Here is a 23,986-nt window from a genome sequence, read left to right as displayed (position 1 = left end):
CCCAGTCTGTTGCGATTGGTCGATGCGTTCACCATGAGACAGAGAGAAGTGTATGTATGAGCCCAATGAAAGAGTGCATTAAAGCAATGCAGTTTAACACCAGCATATTGCTCTATTGTTAACCATAAGTAAAAACATTGACACAGGTTCATTATTAATCCACATAATGGCAATAGCTGAACTATTTCGAAACTTGACCATCACATGTGTGTAGGAACAGCTGACGCTCCTATTCATCAACAGTCTTTTCTGATCCTTCCCTGAACAAACGGCTGATGAATCCCTCGTTGTAAGCGTGTAAATTGCTAAAGCACTCGTCAGAAAAATGACGGGAACACACCACAAGGCTGGGGCTATAACGCTGAGTTATTTTTGCCAAAATAAACTTCAACCATTAACTCTTCACAGCCTCACATTTCAGAGCACAGCGTCTTTGTGACATGATTCAACCGGGATCTGCTACCGTGTATGTCTTCCTCTTTTTCTTTCTACATTGTTTGTGGGTGGGCCAGGGGTTTCAATTTTCCCAGGGCTGCTTGCGCAACAAATGGGCGGGCTTAAGTTGCGTATAGACATAACGGCGACACGGCTAAAGACTCGTTACCGCAGCGATTCATTCGAACCACTATGAGTTGACTCTTTTACAGAGAAATCAACAGTTTTAAACACAGTGCACTTTCACATTTAAGCCTTAGCTTGATATTTCACTTCACTTAGAGCTGTGTTACACACTGCACTCTGCATGGAAGGTCATTTTCAAAAACCCATAATAGGGGCTTTTTAATTATTTGTCAACCCTGTTATCATGATATTTCACTCTCTTTAAAAACAATGATATGATGAAAATATTTAAAATAGGATCCAAATCCCAGTGATTTTGAGGCCTAATGCAATGTTACCTAGGAGTTGAATTGACAGGTCTCCATAATAACATGTTTACACTTGTCCACAGAACATTTTTTTCAAAATGACTGGGATTAAAGTATATGTTAGGTGTACTCTACATATTCATCTTATAAATGCAACTCTCTGTGATCAGTTGCACCTCAATAATTAATTTTATAAGTTTAAAATGTTTTTAAAACAGTGAATGTTTCTAATAAAGAGTAAAAATCACTATATAATTCTTAACCTCTATAATCACCATGGTCACATGGTGTCAGTTATCGTGCATATGAGTGTGTGTGTGTGTGTGTACTGCAAACAGCATTTGCGTATGAATAGACTCCACAAATACACTAAATATACTTACTTGGTATTTTTGACTAGTGACCTTATTTCAGCTTCATCCATCCATGTTTGTCTCTAACACTGATGGCTGTTTATCTGACATAAAGCATGAGAAGCAGACATGCATGTGGGCAGGGAGAAGCAGCTCATTTGGATTGAAAGCCACAGGCTATATAAACAGCTACATTGCCCTTAGACACCAAAATTTATAATAAATAATCTGATAATCTGGTATTTTGAGCTGAAACTGTAGAAACACATTCTAGAGACAACAAAGTCTTATCTTACATCTTGTAAAAGGGGTAAAATAGGTGCCCTTTATATAACAATTAGTAACATATTTGTTCCCTTCCTGAAATTAATTTGTTTTACATCATTTTACATTAATAATGTAATCAGTTTACTGTAAAATATAAATTTATCTTGTATCATTCCAGTTTATGGAAAATGAATGTAAATGTACCCACAATTATGGAATTAATCATATGACACAAACAATTAGGATGAGAAAAGACACAAGAAATCTATGCCATTAAAAAATGTCCATGTTTAAGTTTATGACTATTATACATTTATATAGCAATTTCAAAAATGATAACACATAGCAGTGGATGGAGCTAGCAAAACTAGCACATTGCTCCACACCTAAGCAAGGGCCGGTAGAGGCACTAATGTGGAGTTAAAGTTAAACATTTAGCAGCAGAAACAGCACATGAACACTGGCGTCCATCTTCTTTTGGTAAACAAACAGAGAGCTGAACACAGAAAAGGCAAGTGGTGCAACGATTCTCTTTAGCCTGGGGGAAAGCAGGGTTTCTTAAAGGCACCTCCTCATGGACAGGTGGAGGAGAAGGGGAACAGTCCACAAGCCCCTACTGTATGTTTGGAAAACTGGGTTCCACATAGGCAAACCAGCCTCCTTTAAAGCTTCATCCACATCATTGTTTCATCAGTGCTGTGAGGGAACAATAAATAGTACTACATGACAGACTGAAAGCAATACATAATTCAATCTGTCAGTTACACAAGTCAGAATTAATTAGCCTTCCTGAATTATTTGCTCCCTGTATATTTTTCCTCAATTTCTGTTTGATAGAATGAAATGTATATAAATATATATATATATATATATATATATATATATATATATATATATATATATATATATATATATATATATAAATTATGTATAGGGGGAAAGGTGGTGGCGCAGTGGGTAGCACGTTTGCCTCACAGCATGAAGGTAGGTGATTTAAACCTCGACTGGGTCAGAATTTACCTGTTCTCCCTGTGTACGCATGGGTTTCCTCCGGGTGCGCCGGTTTCCCCCACAAGTCCAAATACATATGTGGTATAGGTGAATTGGGTAGGCTAAATTGTCCGTAGTGTATGTGTGTGAATGAGTGTGTATGGGTGTTTCCCAGTGATGGGTTGCGGCTGGAAGGGCATCCGCTGCGTAAAACATGTGCTGGATAAGTTGGCGGTTCAGTCCGCTGTGGCAAGCCTGGATTAATAAAGGGACTAAGCCAAAAAGAAAATGAATGAATGAATGATATATATATACAGTTGAAGTCAGAATTATTAGCCCCCCCCTGAATTATTAGCTCCCCTGTTTATTTTTTTCCCCAATTGCTGTTTAACAGAGATTTTTTTCAACACATTTTTTCTAATAGTTTTAATAACTCATTTCTAATAACTGATGTCTTTTATCTTTGCCATAATGACAGTAAATAATATTTTACTAGAAATGTTTTGAGACACTTCTATACAGCTTGAAGTGACATTTTAATGCTTAATTAGGTTAACTAGGTATATTAGGGTAATTAGGCAAGTTATTGTATAACAATGGTTTGTTCTGTAGTCTATCGAAAAAATATATAGCTTAAAGGGGCTAATAATTTTGTCCTTTAAATGGTCTTTAAAAAATTAATAACTGCCTTTATTCTAGCCAAAATAAAACAAATAAGACTTTCCCCAGAAGAAAAAAAAATATCAGACATGCTGTGAAAATTTCCTTGCTCTGTTAAACATAATTTGGGAAATATTTAAAAAAGAAAAAAAAATTAAAGGGGGGCTAATAATTCTCACTTCAGAAGAATTCAGATGCAAAAGCCGAGATAAGGACATTGAGTGAATGCTTTAGGCACGTAGTACACCATCAACAAATAGATTTGCTTCAAATCATCCAAATCCAAGCATCAGCGCATTCAGAAATGGCAAAAGCCGTTAAATGTCACTTGCCTTGGACAGCAAAAGCCTGTATATCCAGATAACCAATCAGAAGGCGCGAATCGAGTCATATGTTTTCAATGTAGCAGCATGCTGATACGCCGGCTTTTAGGAGGAGACTGTTTTATTCCGCTTTCGATTAAAATTTTAAAAGATGGAGTTTGATGAACTGGATGAGCCTGTCCGACTGTCAGTGAATGGCAAATGAAAACATCCCTTACCTCAAAACTCTGTGCATTAAAGGAAAAAGAAAACATTGTAAAGTCAGAAGTGTAACATGCATTCATAATGTTTTTTGCGCATAGGGCTGTGACGGTAACGCATTTTCTGTTACCGCGGTGATGAAGCAAGAAATCATGCGGTATGTCGGTTAACCGCGCATATATATGTTTCCTCTAGGATTTTTTCCAGTTGTGGCGGCAGGCCTTTTTTACACAGATCTACTAACTACCTGTGGCTTTATTTCAATGACAAATGTCGTGAACGCAGTATTAGAAGTCGATTAGAAGTAATAATGCGTCCGTGTTTGCTGGCCTCACGCATCACGCACCTGTCACAGTCAGCCAGCCAGCCAGTCAGTCAGTCAGCACGTAACCTTAAAGGGTTAAACAAATGACGCACAGCACTACTACGGTTACAGAAAAGTTCGCGCTGTTATAACTCACTTACCCTTTAATACACTTTGGTGAGATTATCACCCGCTATTAAAATCGCTCAACAGAAAATAAGCATTTTAACGCACTGCTGTAATTTCTATATCCCAATCCCTTTATCAACATTTTGAATGCAAGTCATTATTTTAAAGATTATGCCTTGAGAATATGATTTTACCTCAGCGCTGCACTCTTCTCCTTCGCCCTCGTGCTGAGTTCAGGTGACGAAGTGTTGTGAAGTAGTTAAACTATCAAACTGGCACAGGAATATCAGTATATTAATATAGGCTTTTTAATAAACTCTCTTATATCTGCTGGTGCTGCTATTAATACGCAGATGCATATGCTGGTGCAGCCGTTAATACACGGTTCAGGTAATCAAAAAGCCAGCTCGCCTACATGATGTTTAATTATGGGTGGGTCGCAGGTGGAGAAGTTTAATCACTGGTTATGCAGACCACTTTGCCTAAAATATCAAAAAGTTCAAACGCTTTGATTAAACTAAAGCGAAACTGACCGATCAATGGATGTTTGTCATAAAGAGTGATATTATAGGCTGCTCTTTTAATTTTGATCATACAGTTAACAAAGATTCAATATTTGAAACTGAATGTTTCACTTTTATTTTATTTATATTACAATTGTATTTAACCAGTTTGTGTTTTGGCCGCGGCATAAGCGGACCCTGCAGGCACATCGCTTCACCTCAAAGTTTATTAATTATTCTTGTTTATTTTGTAAACTGCCTGACAAACACTAAGATACAAATTGTACAAAACAAAATTCGTTCAAAGAATATTTTCTTCCGACGAAAATATCTGAATTGTGTATTTTTGTGCGTCTCCAACCGCCACACAACTGTGCAGTGTTTGTTCCGCTCCACGGGAAAAAAGGATTTAATTAATGCTCCACTGTAATTGCTCCTACACAAAACCCTGTGATATATTAGCTACATGTTTTTATAAATGTCTTTACACAAAATTATTATATGCTATAGCCTACTTTAAGTCAAATATATGCGATTGTTGCCTCATCGCCGTGGTCGCAGCTCGCGCTTCTGTTTAGCTCCTGTAAAAAAAGACCTACATTTAACCAGCTTTTTAGCAAAGCCTATATTAATATACTGATATTATTGTGCCAGTTTGACACTGTAAATTAAACTGAGGAGAGTTTAACTACTTCACAACACTCCGTCACCTGAACTCAGCGTGAGGGTGAAGGAGAAAAGTGCAGCGCTGAGGTAAAATCATATTCTCAAGTCATAATCTTTAAAATAATGACTTGTTAAAAATTTTGATAAAGGGATTGGGGTATAGAAATTACAGCAGTTCGTTAAAAATGCTTATTTTCCGTTGAGCGATTGATTTTAGTTAGTAGGCCTGCTTTATTAAAATAAGCTTAAAATAAAAACAGCTGGTTATTAAAAAGGATTCAGTGTTTTCGTTTTGTAATCTAAATTTGTAATTTAGGTGGAAAATACTTAGGGCAGACCTTTTATTCCTTTTATTCTGTTTTTCTATACAATCCTGAAAGATTCACTAGCAAAAATAATAAACTAAAATGGGCGGTGATGACGGTAATAGCCACATCACCGCGGTTAACATCTCATTATGGCGGTAAGGCGGTGATGCGGTTATCATCACACCCCTATTAGCGCAGCGACGCTACTTTTAATAAGTCCGATTTACTATACATTAAACGGCAACTGCATTCCACGAAAGACAGAGTTAAGATGCCGTTCTTTTATCCCACGTGGATGCTATGAGGATAAACAAGGGACCAAGACCATGAGTATGGTGAGAATGAATGAATGACTGCTTCTAAAATTGTCTAGAGACATCCCCTTTTTGCCTAGTAGGCTTACCTTGTGTTTTATTTTCTAATTTAAGCTATTTTTAAAAGAAAAATATAATGTATACAACTTTCCATTATTTATATTACTTCTTAATACCTATAAGTCTGATAAGCTTTTTATATTAATGAAAATGCACAGATTTTCTAAATGTTTTTACATTAAATTATTTGAATCTACCAAGCTTAGTTTATAATGTTTGCAATGTTAACATTAAATTACTTACATTAAATCTAAATCCCAAATACCAAAGATGACAACAGATTGTTAAGATTTAATTAATATCAGTTTTAATGTTACTGATTAATGCACTTACTTTACAGATTTCATTCATTCATTTTCCTTCTGCTTTTTCCCTGGTTTATCACAGTGGAAAGAACCGCCACTTACTTGATAGATTTATATATTTTAAATTTCAGGTGGGTTGTGTAATGTGTTTTATGTTTAGTAAAATAATTTCTAATTGCATCTTGAGTGATTTTCAACTAAATACACTGTCTTGTTCCAGTAGGTGGATTTAGAGGGTTTTGCATAAAAAAGCAGAAGTGGATTTAGCGGGTTTTGACGCAAAAGAAAATCTACCTTGTTAAAAAACAAAACAAAAAAAATTGTCTAAAATTGTCTAAAGTGACATTCTGAACTCTTTATATATATATATATATATATATATATATATATATATATATATATATATATATATATATATATATATATATACATACAGTTGAAGTCAAAATTATTAGCCCCCCTGAAATATTAGCCCCCTGTTTATTTTTTCCTCAATTTCTGTTTAATGGAAAGATTTTTTTCAACATTTCTAAACATAACAGTTTTAATAACTCATTTCTAATAACTGATGTCTTTTATCTTTGCCATGATGACAGTAAATAATCTTTTACTAGATATTTTTCAAGACACTTCTTTACAGCTTAAAGTGACATTTAAAGGCTTAACTAGGTTAACTAGGCAAGTTAAGGTAATTAGGCAAGTTATTGTATAGTGATGGTTTGTTCTGAAAACCTTAAAAAAAGCAGCTTAAAGGTGCTAATAATTTTGACCTTAAAATGGATTTAAAAAAATTAAAAACTGCTTTTATTCTAGCTGACATAAAACAAATAAGACTTTCTCCAGAAGAAAAAATATTATCAGACATACTGTGAACATTTCCTTGCTCAGCTACACATAATTTGGGAAATATTTAAAAAAGAAAAAAAATCAAAGGGGGGCTAATATTTCTGACTTCAACTGTATACATATACATTATATGTATATATATATATATATATATATATATATATATATATATATATATATATATATATATATATATATATATATATATACACTACACTACTTCTACTATTACTACTATACTAATACCTGATTTTCTATTCTAATCAATGTATAAATGTTACATAATTACATAATCAGTTATAATTCATTATATAATGTAGTCAAATTGAGTAACAATGACGACAACAAGTAATTATTAAAAGCTTGTTAAAAATGAAATATATTTGAGAGTATAATATAGTCACAGTGTTAAATATAATGTTAGAATTATTAAAAATAAAGCTGCAGTTTGGAGAAAGCATCCTCTACTTAAATACAAACAACTAATCAGTCATTGATCCATCTGCCTTAATCGATCTACAAAAGCATTTTTATTTTGAAATTTCAAAGAAATGGCATTTTTTTATGTATAGTTTACTTAATAAAACAAAAATTTCATTTAAATTACATTTATTTTATATTTTTATATACGCCTATGCCTAGTTGGCAGAGCGCAGCTCTCGCAGATGCTGCCAATTAATCCTGAGAATATATAGCCAGCACCTGAGGAGCACTCGTCAGGCTTTTAATCGCTGTAGAAGCCGAACACTCAGCTATCAGCTGGAGACCCAGCTGCTGTGGCAATGGAGACACGTCACCATTACCTCTTTCAGGGAACGTAGGTTATGGACGTAACCAGGCCTTCCCTTTCAGTTCAGGAACTTTAACGTGAGTTTAAATAGACACTATGGGAGAGCATTTGATGAGAAGTTTGCCATAGAATAAGCACATAAGCATCACCAAAAGTGCAACCTTCGAATGTCCCCAGGCTCTTTAATTATCAGAATATGGGAATAATTAAATTAAATATTATTATATAATTTTTAGGATAAGGATTGGATTTATTTAGATAGGATTGGTTATAACCCACTGCTCTTAGGGTACAATTAAGTATGAGCTGTATAACCGCTATCCATCCAGGCTAGCGGGACCGGCTCAACTGCATCCTTCTCCAGGAGGTCCACAATCTGCTCATGCAAAACAAGGGCGACTGCGGCATTGACTGCTGTGAAATACACACTCGTATGGCAAATTGAATTGCATAGTCTGAGCGTCCAGATGAACCACTACAATGGGCTGGGTAATGCTAACCAGGTTAACAGAGCCTGAACGAACAGCATCACCAGAACAATTGCTGACACACCAGTGGTTGGGCAGCTTTGGAATGAGGAGTGTCCATCCCAGGAAGTGGTGCATCCCAAGAAAGGGCTGAAAAGAAGAGATTAGCTCTTACCTTCCTCCCAAGATACCATGAAGAGGCTAGAGAAAAAAAGAAGTCCGTCCACTGACACCCTCGTAGCCTGTGTTACGAAGCGCACCAAGTTTGCAAGCTGGAAGGCAGTGCGCCCCAAGCTGGAAGCAATTGGGCTTCACACAGAGGAGACAGAGGAGAAACCACTCTTTCTTGGGCACCATCGGCCCCCGTGCAGCGTGCTTCATTCATCTGCAGGTGGGATCCTGGGCCTCAATTGGAGAAAGAATGGTCCTCCTCTTCTCCAGGCAGCCTGCTTCAGGACGGGAGCATTGACTTTCTGCTGGGGGCTTTGGGAAGGACAGCACAGATGGGCCTGGCGGAGGAGCAGTCTTCTGAGCCCGCCAGAAGATGACCTGCCCCATTGTGCTTGGCTGTTCTTTCACTGTTGAGGACTCATGGGTAAAGTCCCTGACAGTGTCACTGAATAGGCCTGCCTGGGATATGGGCACACCAAGAAAGCAAGCTTTGTCGGTATGGTGCATATCTATCAGGGTAAGCCAGTGATGGTGTTTCTGGTCCACTGTTTGGCCTTCATCTTCCACAAGGCATGGGTGGCTGACTTGGTGGTCATGAGAGCAAAGTCTGCTCTTTTATTACAGTGCTCTTTTAGAAGTACCAAGTGAAATGCCCAAGGATGTCCACTGCTGTCTGCGTCACCATCCGATCTAGATACATGAAGCTAGATCTCTCTGGATTCAGCTCAGCAAATATCTTTTATCTTTTCAGTCGTGCTCTCCTCAGGTGCTGACTATATACTCTCAGGATTAATTGGCAGCTCATAATCTGTCAACTCATGGGCATTCATTGGTCCATTTTCTTACTCTTTCAATTTCAATTCATCTTTATTTCTATAGCGCTTTTACGATGTAGATTGTGAAGATTGGTCAATGTGGATTGGTCATCTAGCGATCTCCCATAGGGTCTATTTAGATACATGTTGGAGTTCCTGACCTGAAGGGGAACTGATAATTATCCAGTGGTCTCTAATAATAACCAGTCAATAAGGAATAATAATAATCTAATTTTGCAACATTTTATAAGGCATCCTTTGACTATGACACTATGAAAACTGTGTCAATACTGTGTAGTGAACTGAACTATGCATTGCTGTTTCATGGTCAGTTGAAGTGACATAAAAACAGGAATGGGATCTTGCCTGTCCTGAATATGTTCCAAGATGATGACTTTCATTGAGGTCTATTATGCAATGCAAAAGACTTAATGAATCATTTATAGCTGAAAATAGGAATTTTAACATGCACATCACTAATGTGATTTTTTACCTAATTCTGAATAATACAATATTGTATTTAAGGTGTTTACATAAATTGATGGTATGCGTTGTTACATCTACACATCAGGTCATTCAAAGTTTCCTACAGAATATCACATACAGTGGTGTGAACAAGTCTTTGCCCACTTGCTGATTTCTTTTACATGTTTCTCACACATTGCAAAAATTTCAAATCATTTAACAAATTTAAATTTTAGTCAAATATAACACAAGTAAACACTGTAAGGATGGCTATATCTCTCGATAATATTAAACTCTGAAAACTGTTATGGAACTCCACACAAGACAAGACCACGAGAATGGTCAGGCAACAAAACATTAAACTTTCTAATCTGAGAAGAAGATCAGCTAGGAAACCAGTTGTTCAGGTTGTCTCGATCATGCATCCTCAGCCCCCCTCTTTGCCCTGGACTTTACCTTCTCCACCAGAGCAGCTCCACACAGAATGTCCAAGTTTTTAATATGGTGTATCTTGTGGCTCTATGTTTATGTTTGGTATCATTTTAAATATCTCTGTGTGATTGGTAATGTGGTCCCAATTTCACTGTAATATTTTACAATCTCCCTCATGTCAGTTAATTTGGGTTTTGACTTTAATAAAATCTTTGTCAGATGCTACACTCCAGGGAAAATGGTCTTCACATCAACTCATGACCAGGCAAGAGTCTTGGTAAAGCTTTTATTTTCTTGAATTTATGGTGATTTGAGTATTTAAGGGAAATGTGGAGAAAAAGTCAAATGTGGAGAAAAACTTTTAAAAACTCAAACGTTTTGCCACTGCTAAGCCATCTGTCCACACTACGGCGGAGTTTTCGAGCCCCAAAAACGGAGCATTTTGAAAACACTGGAGGGGCCGTTTTCATTCTAAAACGCTGCTGCTCCGTCTCATTGTGGATGGAGGAAAGGGAGACATCTGAAAATGGAGGCGGGGCTGCAGACATTCATCAATTGATTGGGGCTTGTTCCTCAATATTAAGTAGCCTATACACAGTTCTGTCTTACATCCTCTCCTTGTAAGTTAAGACTTTGCATGTTTGATATGGAAAACAAACTCCAAACAACTGCGTTTCCAGTGGTGTAATGTGGGCGGAGAGTTGTTCAGAAATACTGGGTGAAACGCTTTTGTGGACGCAGATCGTTTTCATTTTAAAACGCCTTTTTAAAACTAAAACGTACTAGTGTAAACGGGGCATAAGTCTCTGAGCTCTGCATCAGGACTTATATGCTGCAATGTATTTCTACATGGTCAGGTATTAATCACTAACTCTTAAATGTATCTTTGAGGAATTGATGTTGTACAATCTTGATTGGCTTATTTTGTTTAATTATGTGAATTGGAAAAGAATATCTTTGCCTGACAAATAAATGTAAAAATCTTGTTTAACTCTAATATCTCCTGAAATCACTTAAATCTAGTAGATTGTTTAGGCTGATGTTTCCACAGCCTACGACAAGGATTAGTCATTCATTCAGGCTCAATGGATGGAGCATGGGCACAGCATTAGAGACCTGTTGATTTCTGATAATTACTGACTTAGTATGATATAATCTAGGGCAGGGGTGTCCACACTCGGTCCTGGGGGGCCAGTGTCCTGGAGGATTTAGCTCCAACCCTAATCAAACACACCTGAACCAGCTAATCAAGCTCTTACTAGGTATACTAGAAACTTCCAGACAGGTGTGTTGAAGCAAGTTGGAGCTAAAGTTAGCAGGACACCGGCCCTCCAGGACCGACTTTGGACACCCCTGATCTAGGGGCTAAATCAAACTTTCTTTAAGTATGAGCAAGCATGGGGCAGCCTATTATTACTTAATGGAAATTAGCTTATCTGCTAAGAATCAGAACTGGCGAGGATGTGTCCATGAGCAGCTGTAACTGGCCAGCATACTGCCTCTAAGCGACTTCAGGTAAACAGTGAACCCAATATATTAAAAATAAGGATTTATTAGGGTAATCAATCTAAATTAGACCTAATCACAACCTATAAGGTGATTAGCTTGAATTAGATGAATCTAAATTTAAATTATTATAAATTGGAGTAACAAATAAAAATATTTCTTTTCACATGTGCTAAAAAGGCTTACACGCATTTAACCTTCACCCATGCTGTTAGTTCCATCATAGGACTAATATATGGACCTTTACAACACATCATACAGTTTTTAAATAAAGGTTTTTTTATATAATTAAGAGAAAACAAATACAAAACTACATAGCCCTGTGTGAAAAAGTGTTTGCCTCTCACAAAACTCTGGTGTCACACATGAGTTCAATTTCTCTAGCCACTACCAGGCTTCATTACTGCCACACACGTTCACAATCAAGAAATCACTTAATTACACCTGCCCAACAAAGTAAAAGAAACCAAAATATCCACAAAATCTTCTGAAAGATAAAAACAAATGAGAAAAAAAAATAATTACTATAAAATCAGCCCAGAAAGGGTTAAAAATATTTCTAGAGCTTCGGGACTTTCTTTATATATATAAGTATGTAAATATGTTATTTACATATATGTAAATATATATACCTGTATATATGTATATATATATATATATATATATATATATATATATATATATATATATATATATATATATATATATATATATATACATCCCTGATTTTTGATGCTGCCCTTTAAATTGGAAAACAATAGAATCAAACAATACATTATTGTCAACTCAAAATATAGTTTTATACACATTTAATGAATCATAACTCTCAAATTAACAAGCATCAACGCTGAAACACTGATTTTGTTTGTTAATTTGTTTTCTTTCGTAGGTGTTTGGGTTTGCAATTTTTCATTAAGTTTTAGTCTTGGCAATTTCTTTTTAGCAAAGGTTCCAAAGTGTTGCTGCAGTCACACTAGAGTTTGTGCATGCAAAATTCTGTTGTGGTGCTCTGCGGAAAGGGGCGGGATTAAACAAGTTGATTAGACATTAAAAAAGGAAGCGATTGGTCCATGTTTTAAATTTCTGTCCAAAGAGGTCATGTTTTGATCTTCGATTGGCCTCATGCAATCATGTGATGCGATTTCACAGGTCAGATTTCACCAAGCTTGAACTTTTCAACGCAGCGAACTGCGGAACTTTTCGCATGAGCTTATGTTTCCGATCTGATGCATTAGCGTGCATATGAATAGAAGTCTACGGACAGAAAAGTGCAGTGTGACCGCAGCTTAACTGTGTTGGAGCAGGGTTGGAACTAAACTGTGCAGGGCTGCGGGCCTTCAGGAACTGAGGTTGACTCCCCTGGTCTATATCGATCGATGATTCGCTCCTGTACTAGAAGGTGAGGCTTGCTTTGTTTTGAAGCGGTCATTGAAATTTTTTATTGGATAATCCTACAGTCTTTGATTGAAAGTATAAGGGGCAGAAATCTTCCTGTGGTCATCAGTTTATGCGTAAGCTGTTTAAAATCTTTAATAAAGAGAAAACATGTAAACATGTTTACTTGACCGTCTGCATTGTTTGCTTTTGATCAATAATTGGGTTAAGACATGAATGTAAATGATATAGTGTGTTATCAATGCACTGATGTGAGTGTTAATGTGCTCAATGGGAAAAAGTGAAACAGGATCTGCTCGTGGACTCATGCAACCATGCAAAAGAGTTCCTCAGACACACAGCTTGTCCTAGATTGCTCAATGACATGCGCATTGTTGCAAGAGATCCGATGATCTCTCTGCATTCACACACAATGCTCTGGGTCAGAAATGAAATGTAGAGTCTGGCCTTTTCATTTCTGCACAGACAGCATCTGGTATATTCATCTGATGGCTTCGAAGTTTAGACACATTTTTTATGCTGAACTCACATCATCTGCTCTAGTATCACAAAAACAGGATGCTAGAATAAAAAAAAAGATGTGCAAGTGTAAGTAAACCAGGCCATGGACAATGTGACATCTATCTATCTATCTATCTATCTATCTATCTATCTATCTATCTATCTATCTATCTATATATCTATACATATATATATATATATATATATATATATATATATATATATATATATATATATATATATATATATATATATATATATATATAGTGATAGATAGATAGATAGATAGATAGATAGATAGATAGATAGATAGATAGATAGATAGATAGATAGATATCACATTGTCCATATACAGTTGAAGTCAGAATTATTAGCCCCCCTGTTTATATTTTTCCTAATTTCTGTTTAATGGAGAGATTTTTTCAACACATTTCTAAACATAATAACTGTAATAACTAATTTCTAACAACAGATTTCTTTTATCTTTGCCATGATGACAGTAAATAATATTTGACTAGATATTTTTCAAGACACTTCTTTATAGCTTAAAGTTACATTTAAAGGCTTAACTAGGTTAGTTAGGTTAACTAGGCAGGTTAGGGTAATTAGGCAAGTTATTGTATAACAAAAAAAGGAAACAAAAATTCAAGGGAGGGGGCTAATAATTCTGACTTCAACTGTATATATATATATTTATATATATATATATATATATATATATATATATATATATATATATATATATATATATATATATATATATATATATTCATTAATTTTCTTTTCGGCTTAGTTCTTTTCGCCACAGCGGAATGAACTGCCAACTTATCCAGCACGTTTTTACGCAGCGGATGCCCTTCCAGCCGCAACCCATCCCTGGGAAACATCCACACACACTCATTCAAACATACACTCATACACTACAGATAATTTAGCCTACCCAATTCACCTGTACCGCATGTTTTTGGACTGTGGGGGAAACCGGAGCACCTGGAGGAAACCCATGCGAATGCAGGGACAACATGCAAACTCCACACAGAAACGCCAACTGAGCAGGGAACCAGCGACCTTCTCGCTGTGAGGCGACAGCTCTACCTACTGCGCCACCGCGTCGCCTATCCAGCATTATGGATATGACATTTGCAGTTAAAATTTAAAACATAAATTCACATAGAAAGTATACTTTAACATTATATTGGAACATTCCAAAATAACGAACCTCAGAGTTATGGGATCAGAAAAATATTAATCTGTAAACATGTTTTGTACTTTTCCCCGAGATGGGTTGTGGCTGGAAGGGCATCCGCTGCGTAAAACATATGCTGGATAAGTTGGCGGTTCATTCCGCTGTGGCGACCCCAGATTAATAAAGGGACTAAGCCGAAAAGAAAATGAATGAATGTTTTGTACTTTGAGGAAAATAATGAGGAAAAAAAACGTGTGACTAAAAAAGTCTGTGAGTTTACAGTCTACAACATACTTTGTAAAAATTAAGTGAATTAAATTGTGCAACCCAAAATAAATAATCATAATCAAAAGGATAGGAATTGGCTCACTATAGTACAAAAATTATTGATTTAATTCAAATTAATATTATTGCATTCATGAGGAAAAAGTTACGTTACGGATGTGATCTTTCTATTATGGATGTGACCGATGTGAAATTGCCACTTGTCTGACTTTGGTAAATCAAATAAAATAGTTATAAAACATTAACAGAGACATTTTGAGTATTTCTAAACTACTGTAAAAAACTTGCTTACACAAAAAACTTAGAAATGGTTTCTATATTTTGGTGAAAACTCTTTTTTTTTCTATGGGATGGTTGACATTTGCGTGGAATTGCAAATGGTACTTTTATGTTATAAAACCATTTTTATTCATTTTCAATCAAATGTGTTACACAATAATTTCATAAATTATATATTGTATAATATAAAATATAATTGTAAAAAATTTTTATAAAATATTATAAACATTTTATTTCCCAGTGATGGGTTGCAGCTGGAAGGGTATCCGCTGCGTAAAACATATGCTGGATAAGGTTTATTTCGCTGTGGTGAACCCAGATTAATAAAGGGACTAAGCCGAAAAGATGTTGTTAATTATTACAGAAAAAAAAGAAGAAAAATTGTTATTCTACAAGTAAACGCAGTAAAAAGTACAGTATTGCTCTGAGTCACATGGTGGCAGCACCAACATCACAAACACCTCAAATCAGTATCAACTCAGGGTGAGCAGAAGACAGAGGTGTGACAGATGCACTATCACAGCTTACATATCAATAATAAAACACCATAAAAATAATTAAAAATATAAACAACAAATACCGCTCAAACAAAACTTAAGTAATTTGAAAGAAATTTGGATTTACCTGATTATTAAGACAAGGCGTGATGTCCATCCTTTAGAGAACAAAGATGGCAGCTTCTCATTTTGGTGTAGAGACAGCGGCCCCTTGTGACCCATCAGCGCATTTCTCTGCATTCATTATTTCACGCATGTCTGTCTTTTGTTGATGGCAATTAAGTGATGAAATGATCACATATTGCACTTTATTCCAGATTATGTTGCTTAAAAGAGATTCCGTTCAATTCCAGAATTTATTGATCGCGTTGTGCCTCTCTACTTAGACAAGAAAATATGTTTTTACCAGTTCACAAAATCCAGCAGATCTTCAGTCAGATCGACCTACAAACAGTCTTGCGGATTATTGAATAAATAAATTATTGAATAAATATTAAGTAAATAAATAAACGAATAAATTAAAAATAAGATAAGATGAAAATAAATAAATAAATAAACGATGTGATGGCAACAATAGACCCTATCGTCGCTATGGAGATTGCATCACTCCAACGTGATTAGATGTATCCAGTGGAAAGCGCTCAGTCTCGGTATGGCAAGCCGTTTTAACATTCAATCAATATATTTTTTATATATTACTTTTTATTAACTAGTGTATTTTCCATTAAATTGTAGTGCTTAGTTATTACCCACTAGTGCTTTTTACTTTATATAGTACTTATTTGTTTCATACCGGTGCCTGTTAAATAGATGGACTTGTTCATTAAGTTGTTCATACTTATATATACAGTGGGAAAAAAAATTGATCGTCAAGAGCTGTTGACATGGAATTGAACCAGGTTTTGGTAAAAACCCAAACAATTAAAAAAAAATCTGATCTGAAAATTAGACACAATTGGCAATTTACTGAAATGTGGTTAACACTTTATAAACAAAACATTTTAGGTGATTGCAGCTTAAAGATGCCTCTCATATTGAGAATGAAGTCACATGCATTGTTCAGGTGTGATTTTCTTTTCACAGACTTCAACAAAGTGTAAAAATCTTGATGGTTTTGTGGGTGTCTACCAAATCTGATTTTTATTTTAATTTTATTACAAATAACTCATTTTGTAAAGTATTTGGTTTTATTGTCTTTGCATAGAAGTATTTATTTGGCTGTTACCAATATCTGGTGAACATTTCAAGTCAACAGCACCTTTTAGGATAGGTTTTCTGAGAAAAATGTTGACGTGCAATACTTATTTCCCCCACTGCATTAGGGGTGTATAACAGTACATGTATTCGTCCCATACCATCACGGTACGAGGGTCATGGTTCGGTTCATGCACTACCAGGATGAATACAGTCAGTCCAGATTTCTAATCACAGCAGTTAGACAGAAAATACCATAGCAGTCCAACAACTGAGGAGCCATTCACAATAACAAATGTGTCTTTGTATCTGGAAACGTGAAATGCAGCGATCAGGAGTGGTTCCGCCATATTATCATAGTCAAGCCAGCTCCTACTGTAAACAAAAGCTCACAACACTAGTCCTACTGTGGCATTCTTTTGATTGGTGAACTATTCTGGAACTGACTGTATGACAAATGACCACTGTTGTGGGTGAAGTTAAAATTGTTTTAGCTTCACAATGCATCTAAAAAAGCAATGCTGCAAAAGAGACAAGTGTACAGCAGTCATTCACAACCATCAGACAGCGGAAATATAAGATACTGTCTTATCTTGTGCACATGTAAGTCAGTCAGTCTGTGAGTAAGTGAGTACCTTCTCTATGCACATGTAATATTGAACAGTTGTTGTCTGGTGCACCTGCTATTATAGATGGACACAATGCTTTAAATTTAACCTTAAATTTAATACACAATTATTGTTTTTCTGTTATTTTAGAAGAGGACTGAGCTTAATCTTTGAACGTTTAAAACACATTTTTCTCTAAAATAAAATTTTTCATTACTGCGCTTATTTTGTACTTTTGCATCACAGGAAGCATTTCAGTTCTATAGCTGACTGTGATAAAACCCTTGTGCCTGTTCAAAATAAACAAGCACTGGAGATGTGTTGCTTATTCCTGTATCAAACCATGACACCAAAACCGAGGTACATATCGAACTGTGATTTCGGTGTACAGTTACATGCCTTATACAGTATATATACACACATTTATTTATTTCCTTTTTTACCATGTACAGTTAGGGAAAACTGATTTGTGACTGGTACATATTTTAAAGTTACCCTGTGTTTTATATCATCTGTACTTTTATATAATGTCTGACTATTTTTGGACCATTTCTGACACAATAGGAGTATATATATACCACTTTTAAGAATTAAAATAAGTATAGTAATTATTAATAATTATTGATTGTCTAGTATTATTTATTAGATAATGGTACTTATATTTCTCAGATACTAGTCATTCATTACTAGTACTTATTTAATATTATTGTAATTATTACTAGTACACTGTAAAAAATATGATCAGTTAGTCCTGAAAGCAAATGTTTTTAGGTCATTGTAACTTATTAAACTAAGTTAATTATGTTTTTACCTAATTTTATAAGTTACACAAGCTGTTTTCAGTAAGTTTAACATAATATAAGTTCAATGGACTCATAAAGTTAATTTGATTCAGCTTAAAAATACAAGGCAACCAGGACTTTTTACAGTGTAGTTCTCACCTTACTAGGCTACCCTTGTTTGCTTTCTTATGTTTATTGTGTTATAAATAGTTTGAATGGAGTAGAAAAAAAAAATTACAATTGTACTAGTAATGTTTAATAAATGTGTGATATTATATACTAAATACAAGTACAAATAAATATCTTATATATAAATATTAATATAAAAATAAGTGTCTTATAAAAAGGTACTTCTACTAATTAGCACTAAAAACTATTGAATAAGTAGCACTTAATGGAAAACATACTAGTACTTAATATACTAGTAGGCTGCTTAATGGAAAATATATACTAGTAGCATGAAGATAAATGAATATAGATCAAATGTTAATATGGCTTGCCATAGTCTCTATAGCTTGGCATAGTGCTGGAGTTTTTTAACTGACAAAGCAAAAGGTCAGTTAGCATCTTTTGTGTCTTTCACTGGTTGATATGGAACGAGGTCTTGACAAGTAATTAACATAATAGAAAAACACAAAATAAGTCATTCTATGACACTCCAACAAGTGATATGTAATCTGAGCAATATTTTTTTTTATATAATTCAAGAAAATAAACAATACCTTTAAATAGGCTACCTCTTCTTTAATTAAAATAAGTGCTTCCCTTTCTATTCTGGTTTGAGTAAAGCATACTAATAGCTATTAATTTGTCATCAACGTATACTGTTTTTTTGTAGTAAGCTGCTTTAACTTTTTATTTCCTTTGCCCATTTTTTAAATGTTAATAGTTTTACGGTGATGGTTTTAGTCAGTGATTGATATGGTCAACTACTCATTAGATTTCTTATTACTGTTTATTATACTTTACGTCATCAATCAAGTTAAGAATTAGCAATTTCATATTTTGAAATTATTGAAATTATTTTTCTAAATTGTAAGCAAACGATTAATGGAGTAAATATTACAAAAATAACTGCTAATTCAAGTTTTAAAAAACATTTAAAATATCACGTTTCATTGAACAGTTTAAATAAGTCAATTAAAAAGAGGAAAGTTGTTTTATCGGGATCTTTAGCACATGTGATATTGATAGCTATTTATTTCCAATTATGTATGAATTTTGCTTGCTTGTATTCCATTTTACTAGTAACTAAGCTGTATCTTTCTCAATCATAGATTTCTCGTATTGCTGCTTAAATTCCTGTCATAACTTGTCAAAAGAAATGGCTAGTCAGAATTACTATTTTATCAAAGTAACAAAAATAGTAGTATATTAGTCCAATATAATTAATGGGCAAAACCTAATTGCCAGTATCAAATTGATTATCATTACTGTGAAATGAGATACTTCTGATTTAAAACGAATCAAATGTGCTATTTGTAGTTTCTTTTTAATTATATATGAATTTATACTATTGTTTTTGTTGCTGATTTTTTATTCATGGGTCACTGATATCAGTTCTGAAATTTTGCAACATTTCTTATGTCAGAATGGCTACTATTCACGGTTTAAAAAAAAAGAAAAAACTTATAATGAAATACTATGTGCTACATTAAAAGCAGGCAACTAGTTTTAAGGAACACATTAATAAATTAGATACAAGAGTCTCTAAATACCATCTGACATTTTGTTCTAAAATTAGCATTTTTATTCTTCCCAAGGCTTCTGTGTTGATTCAGCCAATTTCACTTTTATAGTGATTAACAGGTTCTTTTCATTGCCTTTGTGGTGAAATAACTGAATAAACATAGCATGCTTAGGAAAATGTTCGATTCAGAAGAAAATTTCAGAAGGGATTAGAGGCTTTGATTTCTGAACTCTTCAAATGTTAAAGCGACTTGCCATACTGATGTGACAGCCTATATTTGCAAACAAAAAGAAAACAGGGGCTTTATCCTTACAGTAAAACGTTCAATCAAATAGGTGACAGTGTATGGACCTGACACGTTAAATATGTACCCCCATTCCTCTGCGTCGTGGAAATGGATGGTAACGCTCGCACCATCATGACATGAACCTACAGCGTTGCCATCACGCAGACTTGCACAGTCATGAAGCGGTCTAGCATAAGTCTACACGTCTGTGAACATCTTTTTAATGTTTACGCAGTTTTGGTTGTTCTGATCGGGGAAGTTTGGCTGCTTGAAGGCGCTGTTGATGCCTTCCTCAATCACCATATACTCTGACTTGCTGACTGACGACGTGCTGCGCGTCTTCTTTAGCTCCTCGGAGGAGGACAGAGGCTGGAGGCTGCCGATGTGCAGGTACTGCGCCTGCTCCTCTCCCTCAGTCTCTCGGTGGTAAAAGTAGTTGAAGTTTGACACGATGACAGGCACGGGCAGAGCGATAGTTAACACACCCGCGATCGCGCACAGAGAGCCGACGATTTTGCCCCCTATGGTGACCGGGTGCATGTCGCCGTATCCCACAGTCGTCATGGTAACCACCGCCCACCAGAACGCATCAGGGATGCTGTTAAAGCCTGAGTCCGGATCGTCAGCCTCAGCGAAGTAGACAGCGCTGGAGAAGAGAATAACCCCGATGAACAGAAAAAAAATCAACAAGCCCAGCTCGCGCATACTGGCTTTGAGCGTTTGCCCCAAAATTTGGAGCCCTTTGGAGTGCCGCGAGAGTTTGAAAATCCTGAACACGCGGACCAGTCTGATGACCCGGAGAATGGCCAAGGACATTGCCTGTTGGCCGTTGCCTTGCCTCTCTGCGAGCTCGGTTCCCAAAGTGATGAAGTAGGGTATAATGGCAACGATGTCAATAATGTTCATGATGTTCTTCGAGAACGTGGCTTTGCTGGGGCACGCGAAGAACCGGACAAGCAGCTCAAACGAGAACCAGATGATGCACAGGGTCTCGACCACAAAGAACGGGTCGGAGAAGGGGCTCGTGAGATACGAGATAGTTCCGTTTACAACCGGCGCGACCGTCGTCGAGTCAATGTCGTCCCGAAACTCGGGTAACGTTTCCAGGCAAAAGATAACGATTGATATCAAAATGACCAGCACGGAGACGATCGCGATGCCCCTAGCAGGACCCGAGCTCTCCGGGTACTCAAACAGCAACCACACCTGTCGCTGAAACTCGTTGGTGGGCAAAGGGCGCTCTTCCTCTTTTATGAAGCCCTCGTCCTCTCTAAATTTCTCCATGGCTTCCTCCCCGAGCTCATAGAAGCGAATCTCCTCGGAGAAAATGTCAATAGGGACATTCACTGGTCTCCGAATACGACCCCCTGACTGGTAGTAATACAAAATAGCATCGAAGCTCGGGCGATTCCTGTCAAAGAAATATTCGTTTCTGAGTGGGTCAAAGTAGCGCATTCGCTTTTTGGGGTCTCCAAGTAAAGTCTCGGGGAACTGGGCCAGGGTTTTAAGCTGCGTCTCGAACCTTAAGCCCGAGATGTTGATGACAACTCTCTCGCAACACTCATGTTCGAGCTCGTAGCGCTCCAGAGAGTGGTGCCCGGGCAGTGCCGCCGACTCCTCAAGCATGTTGTCGCATGCAACAATTGTCATAATGTCGCTTTCTGTGTAGCCGTGGTTCACGAGGTTGTTGCCCCGGATCTTGCTCGAGAAAGGTGGAGGCGAGTGGAGGAGGCTGAGGTGGTCGTCCATACAGCTGTTAAAGTGGAGGGGCAGTGGAAGCCGCGCCTCCTCCACGAGCTCCAGTCAGCCACAGCCGCCCGCCGCTGCCGCGCGTCTTTTCTTTCTCGAATCACTACTTTCTCAATCCAGTCTTCCCGCCCACGACGCGCGTACTGTGGTTTATAAACACGGCTGCTCCCGCCCAACGGCGCGCGAATGCTCATCACACATCTAAACTGCACCCAATCAGAAACCTGGCAGACATAAACATGAACTCCAGACGCGCGTGACCGATGCCCACCGTTTAGGGGAGGGATGTCGGAGCGACATGTGCAGTCGTTTTAGGCTATATATAAGATGTTGCATTAACTGAGTTATTCATATAAAGTGTTTGCAAATGATTGGTGGTGGTGTCTGAACAGTCAGTCTTATGTGTATACAACCTGTAGCATGTGCAACGCAATGACTTTGAGAGAGCTCTTTTTTTTCAGCAACTGCACACGTTCATGTCCAGGCAACCTCCTTTTGATTCAGACGAAACACTAGCTAAAGTTTCTGGAAAAAAAACGTGGTACATTGGAAATCTGTATAGTGTGCACTGATCATAACAGTCGCCTATTGTATTATATTCCTCATTTGGCGTGTTCAATGTTTAATTAGCTGAGTCGGATCGCCCTCCGTAATTCTTACCCTGACAAAACGCAAATTTTGTTGAAATGTTATCGATAGGAAGTGCTGTGGGTCTCTGACTTGCTTTGCATACACGCGTACGATAAAGGCGCGTTCCTATGGAAGGCCGTTAGGGCCAAAACGAGTGAAAATAAGGCGTTTACGCGTTAACACGCAATTACGTGTTAACACGTGATTTACGTGTTAACACTCAATTTACATGTTAACACGTTTTAAAACTAGTGTCATTTTTAAAGCATTATCATTTAATAATTTCTCCAACCTGCTAATTTTAAAATGTGTAATGTCATTTCACTTAAATCACAAATGTTTTGCAGTCAATGATCTGTAGTAGATTTTTTTTGTATTATGAAAGGCCAGACATCTTCTGAAATGTTATGTTTGATGGCCAGGGACATTATAATTCTTGTCATTCAGCTGCTGAGATTTCTTTGAAAAATGTGTCCAGAGAAATCAGTATGAGTTTTATTTGACAAGTGTGGGCAAAAACACAAGAACATGTTTTGTGTTTTTTTTTCAGGAGCAAAGGATACATACAAATTAACACAAGAACACAGAATGGCATAAGTGGATATAAAATAAACGATAAAACATTTTGGTTACAAAAATCATAAACAGTAAGAGTTGTGTATATGTATGACCATAAAAATAAACAGGTAGCAACTGATCTAATAATAAAGATGTGTAAAGATCTGAAGGTTGGGCAGGTGCACAGCAATAGTCCTCTCCGCTGTCCTGACAGTCCACTGCAGTCTTCTTATGTCTAATTTGGTGGCTGATCTGAATCAGACAGTAATTGAGGTTTTGTTAGATGAAGTGGCTGCAGATTGTACATTCTCATACTATATGCAACACGTCAATAATTACTAAACACATAAATGATTTAATGCAGAGTAACCCATCTTGGTGAGGTTTATGTCTGCAAATAATGCACATATTGTAGAACTAACATTTTATAGAAATACTGTTTTTCTTTATAATTTTGTCCTACATGTATGCTTGTAATTTATATTTATTGTTTGCAAAACTTTGCACCATGTACTTGAAGCTCCAATCACCAAGACAAAACATTGTTGTGAGCAAACAATTGACATTAAATAATTGACAAGTTTTGATAAAACTATGTAATA

General features: G+C 36.3%; 1 protein-coding gene across 1 annotated transcript; it reads right to left on the bottom strand.

The window, feature by feature from the left end:
• Nucleotides 1–20,080: 20,080 nt before the first annotated feature.
• On the bottom strand, nt 20,081–22,276 carry LOC130217844 (potassium voltage-gated channel subfamily A member 3). Its single transcript, XM_056450058.1, has one exon. It carries the CDS (start codon nt 22,194–22,196, stop codon nt 20,646–20,648), a length of 1,551 nt encoding a protein of 516 aa, XP_056306033.1. The 5' UTR covers nt 22,197–22,276; the 3' UTR covers nt 20,081–20,645.
• Between the last annotated feature and the right edge of the window lie 1,710 nt (nt 22,277–23,986).

The sequence above is a fragment of the Danio aesculapii genome, chromosome 23, assembly GCF_903798145.1.
Source record: "Danio aesculapii chromosome 23, fDanAes4.1, whole genome shotgun sequence".
NCBI classification, from domain to species: Eukaryota; Metazoa; Chordata; class Actinopteri; order Cypriniformes; family Danionidae; genus Danio; species Danio aesculapii.
Note: the sequence above shows the minus strand (reverse complement) of the source record. Positions and strands in the feature narration are given on the sequence as shown.